General features: G+C 41.4%; 1 protein-coding gene across 2 annotated transcripts in view; it reads right to left on the bottom strand.

Moving 5' to 3' along the window:
- Nucleotides 1–22,204, bottom strand: part of DPP8 (dipeptidyl peptidase 8) — an 84,867-nt gene that overhangs the window by 36,645 nt on the left and 26,018 nt on the right. For both annotated transcript variants that reach the window (XM_006153498.3, XM_014589758.2), the window contains exons 6-11: nt 13,248–13,358; nt 8,038–8,166; nt 6,997–7,058; nt 4,219–4,319; nt 2,688–2,865; nt 975–1,134 (exon numbers count right to left, since the gene is read on the bottom strand). In XM_006153498.3, coding sequence (XP_006153560.1) covers nt 975–1,134; nt 2,688–2,865; nt 4,219–4,319; nt 6,997–7,058; nt 8,038–8,166; nt 13,248–13,358 — 741 coding nt within the window. The remainder of the gene's footprint in view (nt 1–974; nt 1,135–2,687; nt 2,866–4,218; nt 4,320–6,996; nt 7,059–8,037; nt 8,167–13,247; nt 13,359–22,204) is intronic.

Below are 22,204 nucleotides of genomic sequence, written 5' to 3'. Positions count from 1 at the left end.
TCACTCTCTGGTCAAATTTCTTTAAAAAATTATTTAATTCCATTTGCTATTATTATTTTTCAATTTGACCAGACAGAGACAGAGAGAGAAAGGGAAGGTAAGAAAGCAAGCCACCAGGTCTAGTACTTGAACTGCAATCAGCCATGTGGGAATCCAGTGCCCCTAACCATGTCACCTGCCAGCTGCCTCTCTCTGGTCAAATTTTTAAAAATAATAAATAAAATAAATAATTCTTAAAAAAAAAAAATGCAGTCAGGACCAGCAGATGGTGTAATGATTACGTTGCTGGACTCTACATAGTCTACCTCAGTTTAAGTCCCAAACCCAGTGGCTTAAAACTCATGCCAGGCGTGTGTACATGCATGCCCAAGATCCTGAGAGGAGAATGGAGAAGAAGAGATTGCAGTGTGGCCATGCCCTCTGAGGGCTGATTTCTCGCTTTCTGTCTCTCTGTCAAGTGCACATGCTCTATAGCAAAAATCCTTCAAAGGAAAAAAAAAAAATGCAGTCAAAGCAAAAATAGAAAGTAAAAATAAGTGGGACCAGCAGGTGGCATGGTGGTTAAGGTGCTGGACACTCCATGGCTGATCACGGTTCAAGTCCTGGACCTGGTAACTTGCTTTCTCACTCCCCCCCCGCCCCCAGTGTTTCTCTCTCTCTGGTCAAATTAAAATAAATTAATGAATAAATAAAATTAAAATAAATAAAGTTAAATAAAATAATTCTTTAAAAAAAAAAAGTAAAAATAAGTAATCCCATTACCCAGATATTATCCACCATTAGTAAGTTTACTAGATATTCATCAAGAACTTTGTCCTGTTTTTAAACATGCATGTATTTATATTTTAACTTATGCATGAAGTTTAATGAAGTGAGCACTGATGCTTATAAAGCATACAAGAGAGACATTACATTCCCCCGTCCCTCCCACTCTCTGCTCCCAACTTTTTTTAAATAAAAAAAGGATTTCTTACTTGGGGCAGGCAGCCCGCCACTGGATCGTTTATATCTGCTCTCCTTTAAAATAGATGTGATTTTATATAAATGGCGGAAACCTGTTTTGCATTCAGAGGCAAAAATAAACTCAATTTCATCTTCGTGACTTTGGGGAAAAACATGAAAGATGTCATGGATCTGTAAAATGAATAGCTTAATTTACCATACACGTTAATGGAAATACTATATAAACAATTCTATTAAACTATAGAAAAAATAATTATTTGAAAAACACAGTTTGAAATATAAATAACTGTGAGTGCTAGAAATGTGGTATATTTACAATAACAAATTTTGCCTGGGCCTTTCAGATTTATTTTGCTTTTGTCAAAGACTTCATCCATTGAGAAATAAATGTTTCCAAATGGAGAAAAAAAGAAAAATGTGACTTTTTCTTTTTTTTGTTCACCATCTTTATAATCCTTGAAACACGGCACAAAGTTTGTTTAATGATATAAATCTTATTATAGAAATAATGAGGAAATTTTTTTTTTTTACTTTTTTTTCCCAAAGAGAAATATTTTAACAGTTGAAGGGAAACAGATGTACATCTGTTTTAGGTAAACCATATGAAGTCAATACTCAGCCAGAGGGTGAGTTAGCTTTATTATTGACTTATTTCATATTTTTTTCTTTTGACGGCACAAGTGCTCACCAAAGAGAGACAGAGAGAGGGAAAGTTAGAAATGACTTCCCCAGGGGACAGCCACACTGTGATTCCTTCTCTTCCACTCTCCCCTCGGGATTTTAGGCATGTACACTCATGCACCCAGCATTTTTTTTTTTGTTTTTTTTTTTGTTTTTAATAAGAGGTTTTTGCTATAGGGCGTGTGCACTCTCCAGAAAGAGAGAGAGAGAGAGAGACCAGTAGTTAGTGTAATGGCTATGTCACTGAACTCCCATGTAGTCGACCACAGTTCGAGTCCCGAACCCGGTGGCTTAAACTCACGCCGGGTGCGTGTGCGTGCGTGCCCAAGATCCCAAGAGGAGAATGGAGGAGAAGGGATTGAGGGCGATTTCTCACTTTCTGCCTCTCTGGTGAGCGCATGCACCCATACACCCCCTATAGCAAAAATCTCTCTCTCAAAAAAAAAAAAAAAAAAAAAAAAAGCAAAATTCAATTAAAAACTGGTATATTATGGTATGGTTTGCCAATTTAAAAAAGAAAGTCCTGGGTCAGCCCATGGCCTAGTGGTAAAGAGAACTGGGATTCTACATGGCTGACTTTACAGTTCAAGTCCCACACTGATGGCTTGAAAAACATACTGGGTACGTGTGTGTGTACTCAAAATCCCTAGGAGGGAGAGGTGGAGAAGGGACTGCGGTGTGAACATGCACCACAGAAGGTGGTGCATGTTTCTCCCTCTCCCTCTGTCTCTCTCCGGTAGGTGCATGCGCCCTCTGTCAGATTAAAGTAAGTAAATAACAAATAAAATCGTTCCTAAAGTGGACTCTCAAAGTCCTTTCAGAAGTCCTGAGGAGGCTGGAGAGGAGCGTGTGTATTCAGTAACTGGTGTGGCCACTTCAATGGCACCTGCTCTCTGCAGTCCATTCTGGAGTAATCACTCTGACTCGAAATGTTCAAACTAAAGAAACAGCATTCATGGTTCCTTTAAATTTAAAAAAGTACACTTTGATACTTTGCTAGAAAACTTAACCTGCTTAAACTTAACACAGGAAAAGATACATACATTTATCCAGATGTCTGTTGTCTCTTCATAGATAATCAGTGGCGTCACAGAGTCGGGCACTGACTCAATGAGTCTCTGTCTTTCCATGGCATCATCTTCTACTGGGATAAATAACGCAGGAGAGATCAACACTATCTGCAGACGAGTTTGGGAGCGATCTAGTAGAATGGACCAAGCGCTATTTGAAAAAATAGAAGAAAAGAACCAGAAATGAGGTAAGGTCTCAGAAAAAGGAATAATTCTCTATTTTTTTCCCCTTAGTACCCATCAATTATTTCTATAATCACAGGGAAAGAACTGCTTTAATATATACTACCACTTGTAAATAGCTAATTAAAAATATTCTACACTTATTTTAAAAAGTTATGTGTGAATAGTTTTTAAGAAGTACTTTTTCTTTTCTTTTTTTTTGGGGGGGGGAGAGGTTTTTGCTATAGGGCGTGTGTGCTCGCCAGAAAAACAGAGAGAGAGAGACAGAAAGTGAGAAATCACCCCCCCCATGGGGGATGGCCATGCCACAATCCCTTCTCCTCCATTCTCTCAGAATCTTGGGCATGCACGCACATGCGCTCAGAATGATTTTTTTTTTTTTGAGAGTTTTTTGCTATAGGGCGCGTGTGCTCGCCAGACAGACAGAGACAGAGACACAGAAAGCGAGAAATCACTCCCCAGGGGGGATGGCCACGCCACAATCCCTTCTCCTCCATTCTCCTCTCGGGATCTTGGGCACGCACGCACATGCGCCCGGCTTGAGTTTCAAGCCACCAGGTCCGGGACACGAACCACGGTCGACTATGTGGGAGTCCAGAGACATAGCCCAAAAGTTTTACATTTTTAAGAGAATTTTAAGAAAAATACTTCTTGGAACCAGCAGTTAGCGTAATGGCTATGTCGCTGCATTCCCACGTGGTCGACTGTGGTTCGTGTCCCGGACCCGGTGGCTTGAAACTCAAGCCGGGCGCATGTGCGTGCGTGCCCAAGATCCCGAGAGGAGAATGGAAGAGAAGGGATTGTGGCATGGCCATCCCCCCTGGGGGGTGATTTCTCTCTTTCTGTCTCTCTGTCTCTCCCTGTCTGTCTGGCGAGCGCATGCGCCCTATAGCAAAAACCTCTCAAAAAAAAAAGTAAAACTTTTGGAATTGTTAGTGTAAACAAACGCCAGTCTCATGATCCTCCTGGTGTCTGTACTAGACACAGGAATGAAACACCATCACTCTCATATAACGCTCCACAAATATCTATATTTAAACTATACAGTTAAACACAGATTTACGTGTAAGCCTAAAAGTCAGACAACTGGCCACAAATAACATTGTAACTGACTAAGTGAAAGAATAAAATGCACTGGACCTATGCTTATAGGATTATAAATCCTAAACTCAGATCAGGAAAGTTTCCTTGTAGGAATAACTACATCACCAATTTTCATGTGAAAGCAGCTCTGAACGTAAGGCAAACCTAACAGTATGGACACTTCTAAAGCTCTGGATCCTAAATTAGTTATAAAGAAGCGACAATTTAACATACGCACTATTTTCCCTCCGGAGTCCATCCAGCTCTGGCAATATATTCAACTCCTTCAAATAGAATCTCAAAAGGTTGAATTAGTTCCTTATCTATGACATCTATAATCTATAAAAAAGGAAAAGGGAAATCTAGTTATAGAAGATTTAGATAAATAATTAGCTCACTAGTCTACAAAAACTAGTATTAATAACAGAAAAATAGCTTTTGGACTTAATGTATTTTCTTTTTAAAAAATAATTATTTAATTTGATTTATTATTATTATTTCTTAATTTGCTATAGGGCATGAAAACTTACCATAAACAGACAGAGAAAGAGAGGGAAAGTGAGAAAGTGAGCTGTCAGGTCCAGTTGTTTAACCACTGTCAGTCATGTGGGATTCCAGCACCTTAACCACCATGCTACCTGCTAGCCCCTGTATTTTCTTATTTTAAGCAAATTTACTATAGGACATGTGTGCTCACAGAAGAAAGAAAAAAAAGGGAGGGAAGGAAGGAAGGAGAGACAGAGGGAGAGAAAAAATGAGAAAATACTCTCCCCCCACGCCCGGCAAGGAGGGATGGCCACATCACATTCCCCTCTTCATTCTCCTCTCAGGATTTTGGGCATGCACCCACACGTGCCTGTGTGAATTTTTTGTTTTTTTTTTGGAGAGGTTTTTGCTATTGGATGGGGGGGCCAGCAAGCCAGAGAGGGACAGAGAGATAGAAAGCGAGAAATCACCCCCGCAGGGGGGATGGCCACGCCACAATCCCTTCTCCTCCATTCTCCTCTCGGGATATTGGGCACACATGCACATGCGCCCAACGTGAGTTTAAGCCACCGGGTCCGGGACTCGAACCGCAGTCGACTACATGAGAGTCCAGCAACATAGCCATTATGCTAATTGCTGGTCCCTGTGATTTTCAGGCTGCCAGGTCTGGGACTCAAACCGTCGTTGGCCATGTGGGTGCCCAGCACCTTAACTACCATGTCACTTGCTAGCCCCTATATATATATTTTTAAATAAGTAAAGAATCTGAATAGATAGTCATGCAAAGGAGATACACAAATGGCTAACAAACACAGGGAAAAAATGCTCTGTATCTTTATCTATCAGTAAAAGAACTGAATACAAGATACCACTTCAAGCCCACGAGGACGATGATAATAAATAAGATGCATAATAACAAGTACTGGTAACAGCTTGGAGAAATAGGAAATCGCATACACTGCTGGTGGGAACAGAGGATAGTGCAGACACACTGGAAAACAGCTTGGCGGTTCCACAAAAGACGAAACATAAAGTTATCATATGACCCAACAATTCCACTTCTAGTATATACCCCAGAGAAGTGAAAATATAAGCTCACACAAAGATTTGTACATATATTCATAGAGCATTATTCATAATAGCCAAAAAGTGGGAAGAACCCAAATATCCATCAATTAATGAATGGATAAATAATGTGGTACTCTACATAGTGAAAAAAAATTTTTTTTTTGAGAGATTTTTGCTATAGGGCATGTGCACACGCCAGAAAGACAGAGAGAGACACAGAAACAGAAAGCAAGACATCACCCCCTAGAGGGGGATGGCCACGCCGCAATCCCTTCTCCTCCATTCTCCTCTTGGGATGTTGGGCACGCACGCACACACATCTGGTGTGAGTTTAAGCCACCAGGTCCGGGACTTGAACTGTGGTCGACTACATCGGAATTCAGCGACATAGCCATTACGCTAACTGCTGGTCCCCACAGTGAAATATTATTTGGCTGTAAAAAGAAAAGAAATGGTGCAACATCCAGTTTTGCAACCGGATGGACCTTGAAAACAATCTAAGGGAATGAAGACACACACATACTGTGTGAGTCCACTTTTATGAAATGGATAGAACGTAGATTTGTGGTTGCCTAGGGCTGGGGGGATGGGGAGGCCGGGGATGATGGCAAAGGACCTGGGGTTTCTTTCTGAGGTGATCACGATGTTCTAAAATCAACTGTGGCAATGTCTGCATGACCCTGTAATACTGAAAGCCACTGAATTTTAAACCTCAAATGAGTGAATCAGTAAAGCAGTTAAAGCAGAAATCTAGCAAAGACTGCTTTTAACTAATGTGTGGTGTAGCTCGTAATCACGTGATTATGCCAATGGAAAGCAGCAGTGCAAGAAAACTATGGGATGCCATCCACCAGAGATACCTACCAAACCCAGAAGGCACCTCCTCATCAGTCAATAAATACTTTTTTTTAAAAAACGCTTATTTGGAAAATTAATGACAGTGAAGAGGAAAAACTATTGGAAAGGAGTAGTAAATATACCTATTCTCATACTATCTTGGGAACCAGCAGAAAGTGTTAAAAGTAGAAAATTAGGTCAACCTGAGACCAGCAGATGGCATAATGGTTATATCTCTGGATTTCAATGTAATCAACCGCAGTTCAAGTCCAGTGGATTGAAACTCATGCTGCTCACATGTGTGTGCGTGCATGCCCAAACCCTGAGAGTAGAATGGTGGAGAAAGGATTGTGGAGTGGCCATCCTCGCTAGGAGTGATTTCTCACTTTCTGTCTCTCTGTCTCTTTCTGTTTCTCCAGAGAATGCAAGTGCCCTATAGCAAAAAAACTCTCTTAAAAAAAAAAAGAAAGAGGAAAGAAAGAAAATGAAGTCAACTTAAAATCATGATCCAGACGTCCTAGCAAGTTCAAGTCCAAAAAATTAAAGAATGCATCAAAGACTCTTACTAGGACTGACTAGATATGCCATATTGACACAAAAAGTCAGCTCGACATTGTGTACTCACCCTTCCTTCAGCGTCAATCATTATTTCCGACATCTTAAAAGTGACTTTTGGATTTGCTGTGCCTTTAGAAAGAGACATAAGTGAGCAGTATAGCAGTCCCTCTGTGTCTGTGGGTACCCCCGTGGCTGCCTGACACTGCGGATAGTACCGAGCCCCATATGTACTTCACTTTTTCCTAAACATACACACATATGATGAAGCATAATTTACAAATTAGGCACAGTAAGAGATTAACAGCTAATAACAATGTTGAACAACTGTGACGATATATCCTAATTTATATGAATGTGTATTCTCTCTCTCAAATAATCATTCTTATCATTTTGTACTGGAGATAACCATGGAAAAGAGAGGAGTCCTATAAACTTAGTCTAATTTTGCCAGATCAATCCTCTTTACACTTTAGGTAAGTCAAGAACACTATATACATATGTATGGTTTTATTGCAAACAAATCACACAGCCCCATCTCAAATTCATACTTCTTAAAAGGATGTGTACGCTTGCTGGAGAGAAACAGAGATGGAGAGAAAGTGAACAAGCACCCCCCATGGGGGATGGCAATGCCACAATCCCTTCATTCCTCCCTCCTTTTTGGGCGGAGGGGAGGAGCACGCATGCACACACAGCCAGTGTATTTCTCAAGCCACTGGGACTTGAACAGCATAGCCGGCCACAAGGGATCCCAGAAGGCTTAAGCACCACACCACCAGTTGGCCCTCTATACAGTTTTTCTAAGTGAAATGCAGTAAAACATCAAAATGGAAAAATAATTTATTAATTTATTAAGAATAAAGTCACTTAAAAATCTTGCTAGCAAAGACATCTTCTCATTCATTCTTTCAAATAACCAGTATCGTGGACATTCTCACCTTTGAAAATATGTAATAGGCCAGTTTTTAATTCGAAATCTGTTTCAGCGACACCTAATGAACGACCTATCCTTACCAAGGCTGTAAACAATCAGTGTTAACTTTGGATGACTACAGAAAAAACTTTATTTGGAAGGAGGAAAAAGTGAACATAAATGCCAATGTAGTACCTGTTTTAGGGTAACGGAAAGAATCTGCCCTCCTCGTTTCCAACATAGGGGATGTAACATGAATAATTTCCACTTCTGATTCATCATTTTCTTCATATAGAATTCTAAGAATTTTGCCACCACTGGGAGCTTAAAAAGAATTTAGATGTTGAAACTTTATAAGACTTATTACAAAGAGTAATCACAACTGATCGTTATTTCTTTTTTAGAGAGATTTTTGTTATAGGGCATGGGCATTGCTGGAGAAACAGAGACACAGAAAGCAAGAACTCACCCCCTGTGGGGGGTGGCCATGCTGCAATCCTTTCTCCTCCATTCTCCTCTTGGAATTTTGGGCACACATAACATACGTGCCTGGTGTGAGTTTCAAGCTGCCAAGTCTGGGACTTGAACTGCAGTTGACCATATGAGAGTCTAGCACCTTAACCACCAGGCCACGTGCTGGCCCCAATCATTATTTCTACTATTAGATTTATCACAGTAAAAAATAACTTACATATAAAAATATGCTGCCCCCTCTTTAAAAATTTTTATTTATTTTATTTATTCATGATACAGAGCGTGTGCACATACACGAGATAGAGATCCTCGCGGGATCTTACCACACTGTAATCCTTATCCTCCAGCCCCTCAGCTTCTCAGGATCTTGGGCAAGCATGTGCATGTCTGGGGTGTTCCAAGTCGGCCAGCTCAGGGATCCAAAGTCATGTGGCTTCCATCACTGCAGTTCAGTATACTACCAACTGCACCTTTTCTGTATGAGGGCATCACTAGTCTTTGCAGTAGCAAACTCATTACTGGTTAAGTCATTTCTACTGGCTAGTTTTTTCCCTAGGCCGACAGAGGTTAATGTGCTCCTCTAGAGAAGCTGGACCCCATGTGGCAATCATGGATATGAATCCTCCACTCAGTCAGCCTGAAACGTGCTTGGCATGCACCTGAGTGCCCAGGATCCAACAGGCTGGAGGAAGGGGGTCATGGCATGACCAAACTGTGGAGGATGCTCACCTCTCTGTCTTGTCTCTTTCATGCGTGCGTGCACTCTATCACAAATAAAAAGTAGGAGCAGTAGATGGTATAATGGTTATGTTGTTGGACTCCCACATAGCCAACTGTGGTTCGAGTCCTGGACCCAGTGGCTTGAAACCAACACTGGGCACATGTGTATGTGTGCCCAGGGTCCCAGGAGAAGAACGGAGAAGCAGGGATTGCAGCATGGCTGTCCCCCCAGAGGGCTGATTTCTCACTTTCAGTCTCTCTGTCTCTGTCTCTCTGGCAAGTGCATGCACCTTATAGTGAAAATCTCTCTCTAAAAAACAAAAACAAAAATAAAAGCAAAGAAAAAGTAAACTAAAAGAAAAGAAGGGAATTACTCCCTTTGGGAAGCTGTGATGGCACAAGTGCTTAGGCACTGCTGCATATATGGAGCCACGTGGAGGATTGTGGTTCAACTCTTGGCTCACTGAGAGGCTGAGGCAGGATCCAGGCATGGTGAGACTCTGTCAAGGGTTTTTCCCCTGTCTCCTTCCACTCTCCCACTCTCTTTCATAAAATAAATATAGGGTCGTCAGAAAAGTCATTATGCATTTTTGCACAGAAAAAACATAGAAAAATATGTCACAACTTTTTCAATGACGCAATATAATGTACCCTGCATGTTAATAATATGTACATATTTTTATTTATTTTAAAGAGATCTTTTGCTATAGGGCGTATGCACTCACAAGAGGCACAGAGTAAGAAATCCCCCCTCCCCCATGATGCAATCCTTCTTCTCCATTCTCCTCTCAGGATTTTGGGCACACAAGCACATGAGCCCAGCATGATTCAAGCCACTGGATCCATGACTCAAACCGTGGTCAGCCATGTGGGAGTCGAGCACCTTAACTACTACACCATCTTCTGTCCCCATTAATATATACATATTTTAACGAGGAAAGCTCCTTTTTCTTTAAAAGCTCCCTCCTCCTTCCCTCCCTCCCATCTTTCTTTTCTCTTACTAGAGAAAGAAACAGAGAGAGAGAGACAAAGAAGGACCCTGATGGGATCTTGTCATGCTGTGATTCTTCCCCTGGACTTCAAACCAGCCAAGATCATAGGCACCCTGACTGGTCAACCCCGGATTGGAACCGTGGGTCTTCTCATATAGCTCTAGAATTGTGCACTGGTGCCCTACCACCTGTGCTTCTGCTGCTGGGCTGAAAAACTCTTCTGGAGGACTCTTCCTTGCAGATCTTAAAATCTGTTAAAAAAGGAATTAATGGGGCTGGCAGGTGGTATGGTGGTTACGATGCTGAACTCCCACATGGCCAACAACAGTTCTAGTCTAGACCTGGCAGCTTGCTTTCCTACTTTCCCTTTGTCTCTCTCTCTTTCTGTCTCTCTCCAGTCAAATTTTAAAAAATGAATGATAATAACATAAAAATTAAATAAAAAATTAAGTAAATAAATAATTCTTTTAAAAAAATAATAAAACACAGGGACCAGCAGTTAGCGTAATGTCGCTGGACTCCCATGTAGCCGATTGCGATTCGAGTCCCAGACCCAGCGGCTTAAACTCACACTGGGCACATGTGCATGCATGCCCAAGATCCCGAGAGGAGAATAGAGGAGAAGGGACTGCGGCATGGCCATCCCCCCTGGGGGATGATTTCTCGCTTTCTGTCTCTGTCTCTGTCTTTCTGGTGAGCGCACGCATCCTGTAGCAAAAAACCTCTCCAAACAAAAAAAAAGATAAAGCACTGAATTAATTACATTTATAATATTTTCTCTTTTTGGGGGGGGAGAGGGAGAGGTTTTTGCTGTAGGGCACGTACGCTCACCAGAAAGACAGAGACAGAAAGCGAGAAATCACCCCGCAGGGAGGATGGCCATGCTGCAATCCCTTCTCCTCCATTCTCCTCTCGGGATGTTGGGCACGCACGCACGCATGCCCGGCGTGAGTTTAAGCTAACGGGTCCAGGACTCAAACCATGGTCAGCTACATGGGAGTCCAGCAACGTAACCATTACGCTAACTGCTGGTCCCAATATTTTCTGTTATTAAAAATACATGCTACTTAAAGAGTCCAGTTATTTTGAATAACCGTGTCAAAATCTTGTGGTAACAAAATCAATTATGGCAGAACATTTTACATCTAAAAATAAAATACCTAAATCTAAGACACAGCTTAAAAATAGATATTGGGCTGCTGGAAAAGTCATGATGCGCTTTTGTATAGAAAAACAGAAAAATATTTCATGACTTTTCTGACGACCCAATATTTTTCATGGTCCCTCAGAGAAGTGTTCAGACTGCATTTGGTAGCTGCAAACCATTAGTGACTCATGAAATCTACTGAAGTATCACAGCCAGCATTTAAGAAAATATAACGGGCCAGCAGCTATGAAGTGATTAAGGCACTGGACTTCCACGTGGTTGACTGCAATTCGAGTGCTGGACCCGGTGGCTCAAAACTCACAACAGGCATTTGTGTGTGCATTTCCAAAATCCCAAGAGGAAAATGGAGGAGAAGGGATTGGCATGGCCATCCCCCCGGCTATCTCTCTGTCTCTCTGGTGAGCACACACACCCTATTGCAAAAATCTCTCTCTCGAAAAAGGAAATACAACAAATAGAAAACAATAATAATGCCAGAGTGTATTACACATAGGATACATAGTGTTTCCCAAAACTGTTTTTTTAAAGAATTATTTATTTAATTTTATTTCTTTATTATTATTTAATTTGCTGGAAATGAGGGGGCAATGAGAAAGCAAGCCACCAGGTCTACGACTCGAACTGTGGTCAGCCATGTGGGAGTCTAGTGTCTTAACTGCCCCGCCACCTGCCAGCCCCTTGTTTTTGGTTTTATCTATATACCATGTGCACAACATATTAGGCCATATTGAAAAAGGAAATACAACAAATAGAAAACAATAATAATGCCAGAGTGTATTACACATAGGATACATAGTGTTTCCCAAAACTGTTTTTTTAAAGAATTATTTATTTAATTTTATTTCTTTATTATTATTTAATTTGCTGGAAATGAGGGGGCAATGAGAAAGCAAGCCACCAGGTCTACGACTCGAACTGTGGTCAGCCATGTGGGAGTCTAGTGTCTTAACTGCCCCGCCACCTGCCAGCCCCTTGTTTTTGGTTTTATCTATATACCATGTGCACAACATATTAGGCCATATTATAATTTCTAAACGGATCTTAGTCAAAATGTTTGAAAGACACTGCTTCAACCATTTGTTTCTAAAGCAGTGAAATATTTGTGAATTCACCCAGAAAAGAAGGAATTTATTTATTCCTTTTTTCTATATTCATTTATATGCTGACTTGTATATTCATGCAGACTCTCTGGTCAATCACACATTTCTTTTCAAGAATTATTCTGGGACCAGCAGGTGGCATGGTGGTTTAAGGTGTTGGACACTCCCACATGGCCGACCGGGGTTCGAGTCCTGAATCTGGTGGCTTGCTTTCTCACTTCCTCTCTCTCTCACTCTCACCCTCTGTCTCTCTCTGGTCAAATTAAAAAAATAAATGAATGAATAAACAAAAATTTATTTATTTATTATTACTATTTTTTTTACATGAGTTCTGCAGAGAAAGAGAGTGAGAGAGAGAGAGCCATCAGGTTGGGACTCAAACCACGGTTGGACATGTGGGAAGTCCAGTGCTTCAATCACCACACCACATGTTGACCGCCAATGTGTGGTAGTTTTAATTTATTGTCACCAATGTTGGCAACGCTACCAAGACCAGATCCCAGGTGACAAAAATGGCAAAGAGAATTAAGGGACCTGAGGCACTAAACTACAATACACTGTTTTTACTACAATTCAGTATGGTTAAATATTCTATATATTCTAAATAACTATTGGTAGGACCCAATCTTCATCACTTTAGAACCTACTATCCAAAATTTAGAATCTGTGTACTCAACTAATTCACAATACTTTACAATACTTTAACTGATCTAAACTATATGACTTTGGGGCCAGCAGGAGGTGTGGTGGTTAAGGTGCTGGACTCCCACTTGCTTGACTATGGTTTGAGTCCCAGGTCTGGCTTTCTCACTTTCCTTCTCTCTCTCTGTGACTGTCTATTCATTCTCTCTCTCTCTCTCTGATAAAATTAAAAAATAATAACAATTTAAAATAATAATAATAATTCTTTAAAAATAAATAAGTTAAATATATGACTTTAAATCCTCTTACTTATTTCAGCTTCTGGACACCACCAATAGCCAGAATATCTGTCGAATTCTTCTTGAAGAACAAAGGTAGCAACTCCAGCTGATCTGGGATCCTCTTCCATGTTGGCCAGCTCTAGATAAACGTAAATGACAAAATTATTAAAGGAAGCTATCTGTTCTCAGGTACAAAGCAAATAATTCAGTTTATTTTGACTTTTAGCTGGAGTGTGGTGGTGAAGTCTGGGGCCAAAGAAGTGAGTTCAAATCTAGGCTCCATCATTTACTTACTGTCTTCCCTTGAACACATCACCCAATCTCACTCAACTACAGCAAAACAAATCATTTGTAAAGAGCCTACTTTAGGGGCCGGCAGGTGATGCAGTGGTTGGGGCTCTGGACTCCTACATGACCGACCAATTTAACTTCAGGATCTAGTTGCTTGAAAATCATTCAAGCGTGTGTGTGTGTGTGCATGCCCCAAATCCCAAAAGGAGAATAGAGGACAAGGGATTGCAGTGTGGCCATCCACCCGGGGGGGAGGGGGTGATTTCTCACTTTCTTTCTCACCATCTCTCTCTTTCCAGCAAGCACACATGCACAATGTCAAAAACCTTTAAAAAAAAAAAAAAAGTCTACTTTATAAGGTTGTCATAAGAATTAAGAAGTTGGGGACTAGCAGGTGGTGTGGTGGTTAAGGTGCTGGATACTCCCACATGGCCAACCACGGTTCAAGTCCCGGACCTGGTGGCTTGCTTTCTCACTTTCTCTCTCTCTCTCTGGTCAAATTAAAATGAAATAAGTGAATAAATAAACTTATTTAAAAAAAAAAAGAATTAAGAAGTTAATTCATATACAGTACTTAACAATAAAACCTAATCCACAGTACATGCTCTATACATGTTATAATCTCCCTGTTTAGCTAGGCTCACCGGAAAAAGAATACATGTAAAGGGTCATTGTGACTTTTAACACTCTATTCTGAGAAGTGCATCTTTAGACTTATAACCGATTCTATAGATTATGTAACTCAACCACCCTTCTTCCCATTTAATCAGAGCAGCATAGCCTTCATCTGCTTTACCTTTAGGGTTCCAGCAAATAGTTTGAAGAGAACTCTTCCTTTAGTCCCGCCCCCTGCCCTTAGTCCTGATAGAGTAAGATGGGCACTCTCCATAGGATCTGGTCACACCGTGATCCCTTCCTCCAGACCTCCAGTCCAGGGGATCTTGGGTACTCTCATGCATGCCTGGCATGTGTCAGGCTGACCAGGTTGGGGATTTGAAATGCAGTTGCCATGTGAGACCTGGCTTCTAAGCAGTACAGCACTGCTATGTCACTAAGCCAGCCTGAGAACACTCCAAACACCAAAAAACACAAACAAAAACAAAGCTAAGACCAAAAAACAAACAAACAAAAACCCATTGGGGAGCTGGCAGGTGACATGGTGGTTAAGGGCACTGGACTCCCACTTAGTTGACTATGGTTCAAGTCCTGGACATGGCAGCTTGCCTTCTCACTTTTCTCTCTCTCACTCTGGCCCTGACCCTCTCTGGTCAAATTAAAATAAAGAAATGAATAAATAAAGTTAAATAATTCTTTAAAAAAAAAAAATTAGGAGCCAGGTAGCAGTACAGTGATAATGCAACTGAACCCACATAGGAAAGATCTTATTCAAGTTCTAGGACCTCCTTGAGCAAGTCAGGCATGTATGCCCATCATCTGGACTGAGCAGGGGTGGACTGCAATGTGAAGACCTTATTGGGATACCTGTCTCTCTCTTATGGAAAAAATAAGTAAACTAAAGAAAGGCCCAGAGTAGAGGGAAGCAGATTCCATGTAAACAACTGCAGTTCAAATCCTGGCCCCAGCACCTCAAAAGACACTCCAGGCACATGTATGTATGTATGACCCCAAAATCCCAATAGGGAGGAGAAATGGGAAAGCGATTGTTAAGTGAAAATACCCTACTGGGGAGCTTCTTTCTCCCTCTCTCTCTCTTCTATCTCTCTAGCAAGCCTGCCTACTCTCTGGCAAGTATGGTAATAATAATAAAAAAGCTACAAATATGTAAGATTTCATGTCATGGAGAAATGTGTATATTATATTTGAATTTTGTTTTACTGTTCAAAGAATCCCTTATTTAATTTTATTTATCATCATTATTTTTTGAACTAGACAGAGACAGGGAGAGAAAGGGAAAATGAGAAAGCAAGCCGCCAGGTCCAGGACTTGAACTTTGGTAGGCCATGTTTAGTAAAAAAAACTTTACTAAATTTGTACACTGTGATTTCATTTATAAAAATGTTACACAAACTTTTTTCTTTTAGATTTTTGCTATAGTGCATGGGCGCTTGCCAGAGAGAGGGAAATTACTCCTCCCACAAGAATGGCTACACCAACAATCCCTTCTCTTTTATTCATTCTCTTCTTGGAATTTTGGGCACATACATACACGTGCCCAGCGTGGTTTTTATTGGGGGGGGAGGGGAGGGAGAGGTTTTTGCTGTAGGGCGTGTGCACTCGCCAGAAAGACAGAGACAGAAAGTGAGAAATCATCCCCCGGGGGGATGGCCACGCCGCAATCCCTTCTCCTGCATTCTCCTCTCAGGATCCGGGGCACACATGCACACGTGCCCGGCGTGAGTTTCAAGCCACCATGTCCGGGACATGAACCGTGGTTGACTACACGGGAGTCCAGCGACATAGCCATTACGCTAACTGCTGGTAAACCTTTAAAAAAAAAAAAAAAGTCTACTTTATAAGGTTGTCATAAGAATTAAGAAGTTGGGGACTAGCAGGTGGTGTGGTGGTTAAGGTGCTGGATACTCCCACATGGCCAACCACGGTTCAAGTCCCGGACCTGGTGGCTTGCTTTCTCACTTTCTCTCTCTCTCTCTGGTCAAATTAAAATGAAATAAGTGAATAAATAAACTTATTTAAAAAAAAAAAGAATTAAGAAGTTAATTCATATACAGTACTTAACAATAAAACCTAATCCACAGTACATGCTCTATACATGTTATAATCTCCCTGTTTAGCTAGGCTCACCGGAAAAAGAATACATGTAAAGGGTCATTGTGACTTTTAACACTCTATTCTGAGAAGTGCATCTTTAGACTTATAACCGATTCTATAGATTATGTAACTCAACCACCCTTCTTCCCATTTAATCAGAGCAGCATAGCCTTCATCTGCTTTACCTTTAGGGTTCCAGCAAATAGTTTGAAGAGAACTCTTCCTTTAGTCCCGCCCCCTGCCCTTAGTCCTGATAGAGTAAGATGGGCACTCTCCATAGGATCTGGTCACACCGTGATCCCTTCCTCCAGACCTCCAGTCCAGGGGATCTTGGGTACTCTCATGCATGCCTGGCATGTGTCAGGCTGACCAGGTTGGGGATTTGAAATGCAGTTGCCATGTGAGACCTGGCTTCTAAGCAGTACAGCACTGCTATGTCAATAAGCCAGCCTGAGAACACTCCAAACACCAAAAAACACAAACAAAAACAAAGCTAAGACCAAAAAACAAACAAACAAAAACCCATTGGGGAGCTGGCAGGTGACATGGTGGTTAAGGGCACTGGACTCCCACTTAGTTGACTATGGTTCAAGTCCTGGACATGGCAGCTTGCCTTCTCACTTTTCTCTCTCTCACTCTGGCCCTGACCCTCTCTGGTCAAATTAAAATAAAGAAATGAATAAATAAAGTTAAATAATTCTTTAAAAAAAAAAAATTAGGAGCCAGGTAGCAGTACAGTGATAATGCAACTGAACCCACATAGGAAAGATCTTATTCAAGTTCTAGGACCTCCTTGAGCAAGTCAGGCATGTATGCCCATCATCTGGACTGAGCAGGGGTGGACTGCAATGTGAAGACCTTATTGGGATACCTGTCTCTCTCTTATGGAAAAAATAAGTAAACTAAAGAAAGGCCCAGAGTAGAGGGAAGCAGATTCCATGTAAACAACTGCAGTTCAAATCCTGGCCCCAGCACCTCAAAAGACACTCCAGGCACATGTATGTATGTATGACCCCAAAATCCCAATAGGGAGGAGAAATGGGAAAGCGATTGTTAAGTGAAAATACCCTACTGGGGAGCTTCTTTCTCCCTCTCTCTCTCTTCTATCTCTCTAGCAAGCCTGCCTACTCTCTGGCAAGTATGGTAATAATAATAAAAAAGCTACAAATATGTAAGATTTCATGTCATGGAGAAATGTGTATATTATATTTGAATTTTGTTTTACTGTTCAAAGAATCCCTTATTTAATTTTATTTATCATCATTATTTTTTGAACTAGACAGAGACAGGGAGAGAAAGGGAAAATGAGAAAGCAAGCCGCCAGGTCCAGGACTTGAACTTTGGTAGGCCATGTTTAGTAAAAAAAACTTTACTAAATTTGTACACTGTGATTTCATTTATAAAAATGTTACACAAACTTTTTTCTTTTAGATTTTTGCTATAGTGCATGGGCGCTTGCCAGAGAGAGGGAAATTACTCCTCCCACAAGAATGGCTACACCAACAATCCCTTCTCTTTTATTCATTCTCTTCTTGGAATTTTGGGCACATACATACACGTGCCCAGCGTGGTTTTTATTGGGGGGGGAGGGGAGGGAGAGGTTTTTGCTGTAGGGCGTGTGCACTCGCCAGAAAGACAGAGACAGAAAGTGAGAAATCATCCCCCGGGGGGATGGCCACGCCGCAATCCCTTCTCCTGCATTCTCCTCTCAGGATCCGGGGCACACATGCACACGTGCCCGGCGTGAGTTTCAAGCCACCATGTCCGGGACATGAACCGTGGTTGACTACACGGGAGTCCAGCGACATAGCCATTACGCTAACTGCTGGTCCCTCTCCTTCTGTTTCTACGGCCAGTGCACATACCCTCGGGAAAAAAAAAAGAAAGAAACTACCACAAAGTTCTTCAAAGGTTGTGTATTTAAGTTCTCCAGCATTTAGTGTTTTCAATCTTATTTTCCCACTTTTGCCAGTTTAGTGAGTGTGCAGTATATGGTACAGTGAATTTAGTTTCACAGGTAATTTTTACTATTTTTGCTTATCTGTGTTTTCTCTATTGCCTGACACACAGAATGAACCAATAATCCATTATGCAAAAGTTGAGTTCAGAATGCAGAACTTAGGAGATTTTCTATATGCTGTAAATCTAACATACTAAGTAATACCTCCAGCTGGGTAACCAAATACCCTATCATCGGGGTCAGCACAGTGGCATAGCAGTAATGCCACTTAGCAATGCTAGATTCACATGGAAGGCTGTGGATTCAGCTCCCAGGCCAGGTGCATGTGCCCGGGATCCCATCTGGCTGGGAAGGGTTGCAACATGAGACCCTGTTGAGGGTAGCTGTCTTTCTCTATGTCTCACACTCGTGAGATAAATAAACTTTAGATAAATAAAAAAGTAAATGAACAAGTACTCTGAAATCAAATACACCAATGTTCCTACAGCAAATTTATGAATAGGTATACTAAGTCGGATTAAGATTATAACAATCCTCAGGCCAGTTCAAGTCAGGTTTTGCTACCAAATGATTTTTAGTATCAAACTGATGGAAACTAGGCTCAGTTTTCAGAGCTTTTTGAGTTTTGGAATTAAGTAAAGAGCCAAGACCAGTGGTTCGTTTTCTCGGCTCCTTCAACTACCCCAAAATAATACCCACTCATACTATTTTATATTGCCTTCTCCTTTAGATATATGAATACAAAAAATAATAAAAGAAAAAAAAAAAAGAACTGGTCAAAATTAAGAGAGTCAGATCCCACAAGGCCAACCACATGATTTGAACCCTGGCCCCAGAGGCCTGAAAAACACACGAAGCATATGTGTGTGTACCCAAAACCTGAAAGGGTAGAAAAATGGAGGAGAAAGGATTGTGGCATAACTGTATGACATTAGGGATATCTCTCTCCCTCTCTCTGTCTCTCTGACAAGAGCATGCACCCTCTGAAAAAGAATAAAATAGGTATGTGGATAGGGATCATTCATTTGAATTTTTTTATCATTTATTAGAGACCTAAATAATTAAGAGTTATTTATTAAACAAATAAACGGCATCATCTGTCCTTCAAAAAATGAAAAGCCATTTGAAAGCAGAGGTTAGTATTACACTGCTTTTAAATTCCTCTATCATATTAGGCAGAGAATAAACACATACAGATGCTGATTAACTATACCCACCCAAAGTGGACTTTCACGTAGAACTACTGCAAATAAATGGGATTAGCTGATGATCAGTTGTACCTAAATGAACACCAGCACTTTTATGCTTCAGGCATCATCCTAAATACTTCACAAATACTGAGTCGTTAATGTCTCAGAACAACCTCATGTTGATGTGCTAGTAACGTTTTCATAGATGTGGGAAATATGACATAGGTTAAATAACTCGATCGATATCAGAGAGTGGGTAAATAATAGACCTGGGTCTCAACCCTAGATAGTCTGGTTCTACATCATTCTATGTTCCCTAACTGTACTCCTTTTTCTTTTCTTTTTTTTTTTTTTTTTGAGAGGTTTTGGCTATAGTGCACATGCACTGGCCAGAAAGAGACAGGAAGTGAGAAATCACCCCCCAGGGGGATGGCCACATCGCAATCCCTTCTCCTCCATTCTCCTCTTGGGATCTTGGGCATGCATGCACATGCACTTGGCGTGAGTTTAAGCCACTGAGTCCGGGACTTGAACCACAGTCAACTACATGGGAGTCCAGCGATACAGCATTACGCCAACTGCTGGTCCCCCGCAACTATACTCTTAACCACTGTACTAATTTTAAAAATAATAGATATACTACATACCTACAACATACCTACATGTACAGTAAACAAATAATAAAAACACTACTCTGACATGACATATTGCAGGGTTCCAGTGCTTTCTCCCTTTTTTTACTTTATTTTTTTTAATTTTTTTTTTTTTGGTTAGAGGGCATATGCACTCACTAGAGACAGAGAAACAAAGAGAGGAATGGTGGAGAAGAAAGCACCCTCAATGGTGTAGTCACATCAAGATCCCTTCTCCTCCATTTCTCCTTCCTGACAGCCCTTTTTTTTCCTTTAAGTTTTTGCTATAAGGCACGTGCACTCGCCAGAGAGACAGAGAAGGTGAGAAATCACTTCCTGGGGTAGATGGCCATGTCCCTTCTCCTCCATTCTCATCTTGGAATCTTGGGTACACATATACACATACCTGGCATGATTTTCAAGCCTCCTGGTCCAGGATTCTAACCCAACAGCCAGCCAGCCATGTGGGCTCCAGGGCCCTAACCTCCGTACCACCTGATGCTGCCATCAGGATTTTGGGTATGCATGCACACACATGCACCCAGCATGTTTTCTTTGTTTGTTTGTTTTTGCAGAGTTTTTTGTCTTAAGGAGTGTGTGCTCGCTTGCAAGAGAAAGACAGAGAAAGTGAGAGGGAAAGTGAGAAATCACCCTCCAGAGAGGATGGCCATACCAAAATTCCTTCCCCTCCATTCTCCTCCTGGGATCTTGAGCACTCACACACTCATGCCCAGTGTGAATTTCAAGCCACCGGGTCCAGGACCTGAACTATGGTCAGTCATGTGGGAGTCCACCAACAAAACCGCTATGCCATCTGCTGGTCCCAACCCAGCATGTTTTTCAATCTGCCAGAGCCAGGATTCAAACCACAGCTGGTGGTGCGGGATCCAGCTCCCTGACCCATTTGCCTATGGGGATAGCTTCAATGTTTTCTAAGTCAAATTTTGTCAATCTTCACAAATCCTGTGTAAAAAACAATTTTACAGGAAAAAAAAAAAAGACTAAAATACGCTTTAATTCTGACAGTGACGTCAGAGCTTTGCAGTCTCAAGTACTGTAACTGGCAGATAGTGAGTACTCAATGTTTGTTCAAATCATGGATAAATGGCTAGGATTTCCAACAGAGATGTACTAACTACCAGTCTAATCACCGTACCACCACTGGTAGCTGTTCTGATTTCCTGACTTCAAAGGGAGACCCACTTAAACACGTGAGGTTTCCCCTACCCCACCTTTTCTCTATCCTATGCCCCAGTACGAGGCCATATAATTTGGATAACTACAACAGTCAAGTTTTGGCCAGTAATGTGGAGGTCAAGGCAGCTGGACTGCACATGGCTGACTTTACAGTCCAATTCTCAGACCTGGCAGCTTGAAAACGAAACTGGGATGTGTGCATCCATGCCCAAAATCTCGAGAGGAGATTAGAGAGGGGAATGCGGCATGGTCATTCCCCCCAGAGGGTGATTTCTCACTTTTCCTCTCTCTCTGTCTCTTTCTGGGTGAGCGCATGTGCACCCTATGGCAAAAATCTAAAAAAAAAAAAAAAAAAAAAGAAAAAAAAGTTTTGGTGTCCTCTCTAGTCCTGCGCTTCTCAAACATAACTTCCACAAAGTATTGCCTACCTAAAACAGAATTTTCTATCTAAAACATAACTATGACCACACCCCTCAACTGCTGAAACTGTTTTTGTGGACCTTTCATACCATGATAAAGCCTGTGTTCATTTATATTAGAGATACAGTCTAGCCTTGTCTCGCTTTTCTTATCTGCCAGCCTTATCTTTTACTAAGCAGTGAGTCTCTGCCTCAGGTTTTACAACCACCAAACTGCTTCCAAGTCTTCACACCTAGCAGGGTGTCTTTTGCATCAGGGCCTTTCACATACATTCTCCTTGTTCAGAGTACACTAAAATACAAACAGTACTTAAGATACATTTAGGTGTCATCTTTTCTGAGAAGCTATTCCTGACCACTGTCCCTCACGGGTGCTCGTACTATACCCTATGTTTGGGGCCAGCAGTGTGCTGGTTAAAGCACTGGACTCTCATGTGGCCAACCACATTCAAGTCTCAGACCTGGGGCTTGAAAATCATGCTGGGCATGTGTGCATGAGTGCCCCAAATCCCAGAAGAATGGCGAAGGGATTGCAGTGTGGACCTCCTCCCGGGGGGTGATTTCTC

The sequence above is a fragment of the Tupaia chinensis genome, unplaced genomic scaffold (assembly GCF_000334495.1).
Source record: "Tupaia chinensis unplaced genomic scaffold, TupChi_1.0 Scaffold000377_2, whole genome shotgun sequence".
Lineage (NCBI taxonomy): Eukaryota > Metazoa > Chordata > Mammalia > Scandentia > Tupaiidae > Tupaia > Tupaia belangeri.
This window is presented reverse-complemented; position numbering and strand designations above follow the sequence as displayed.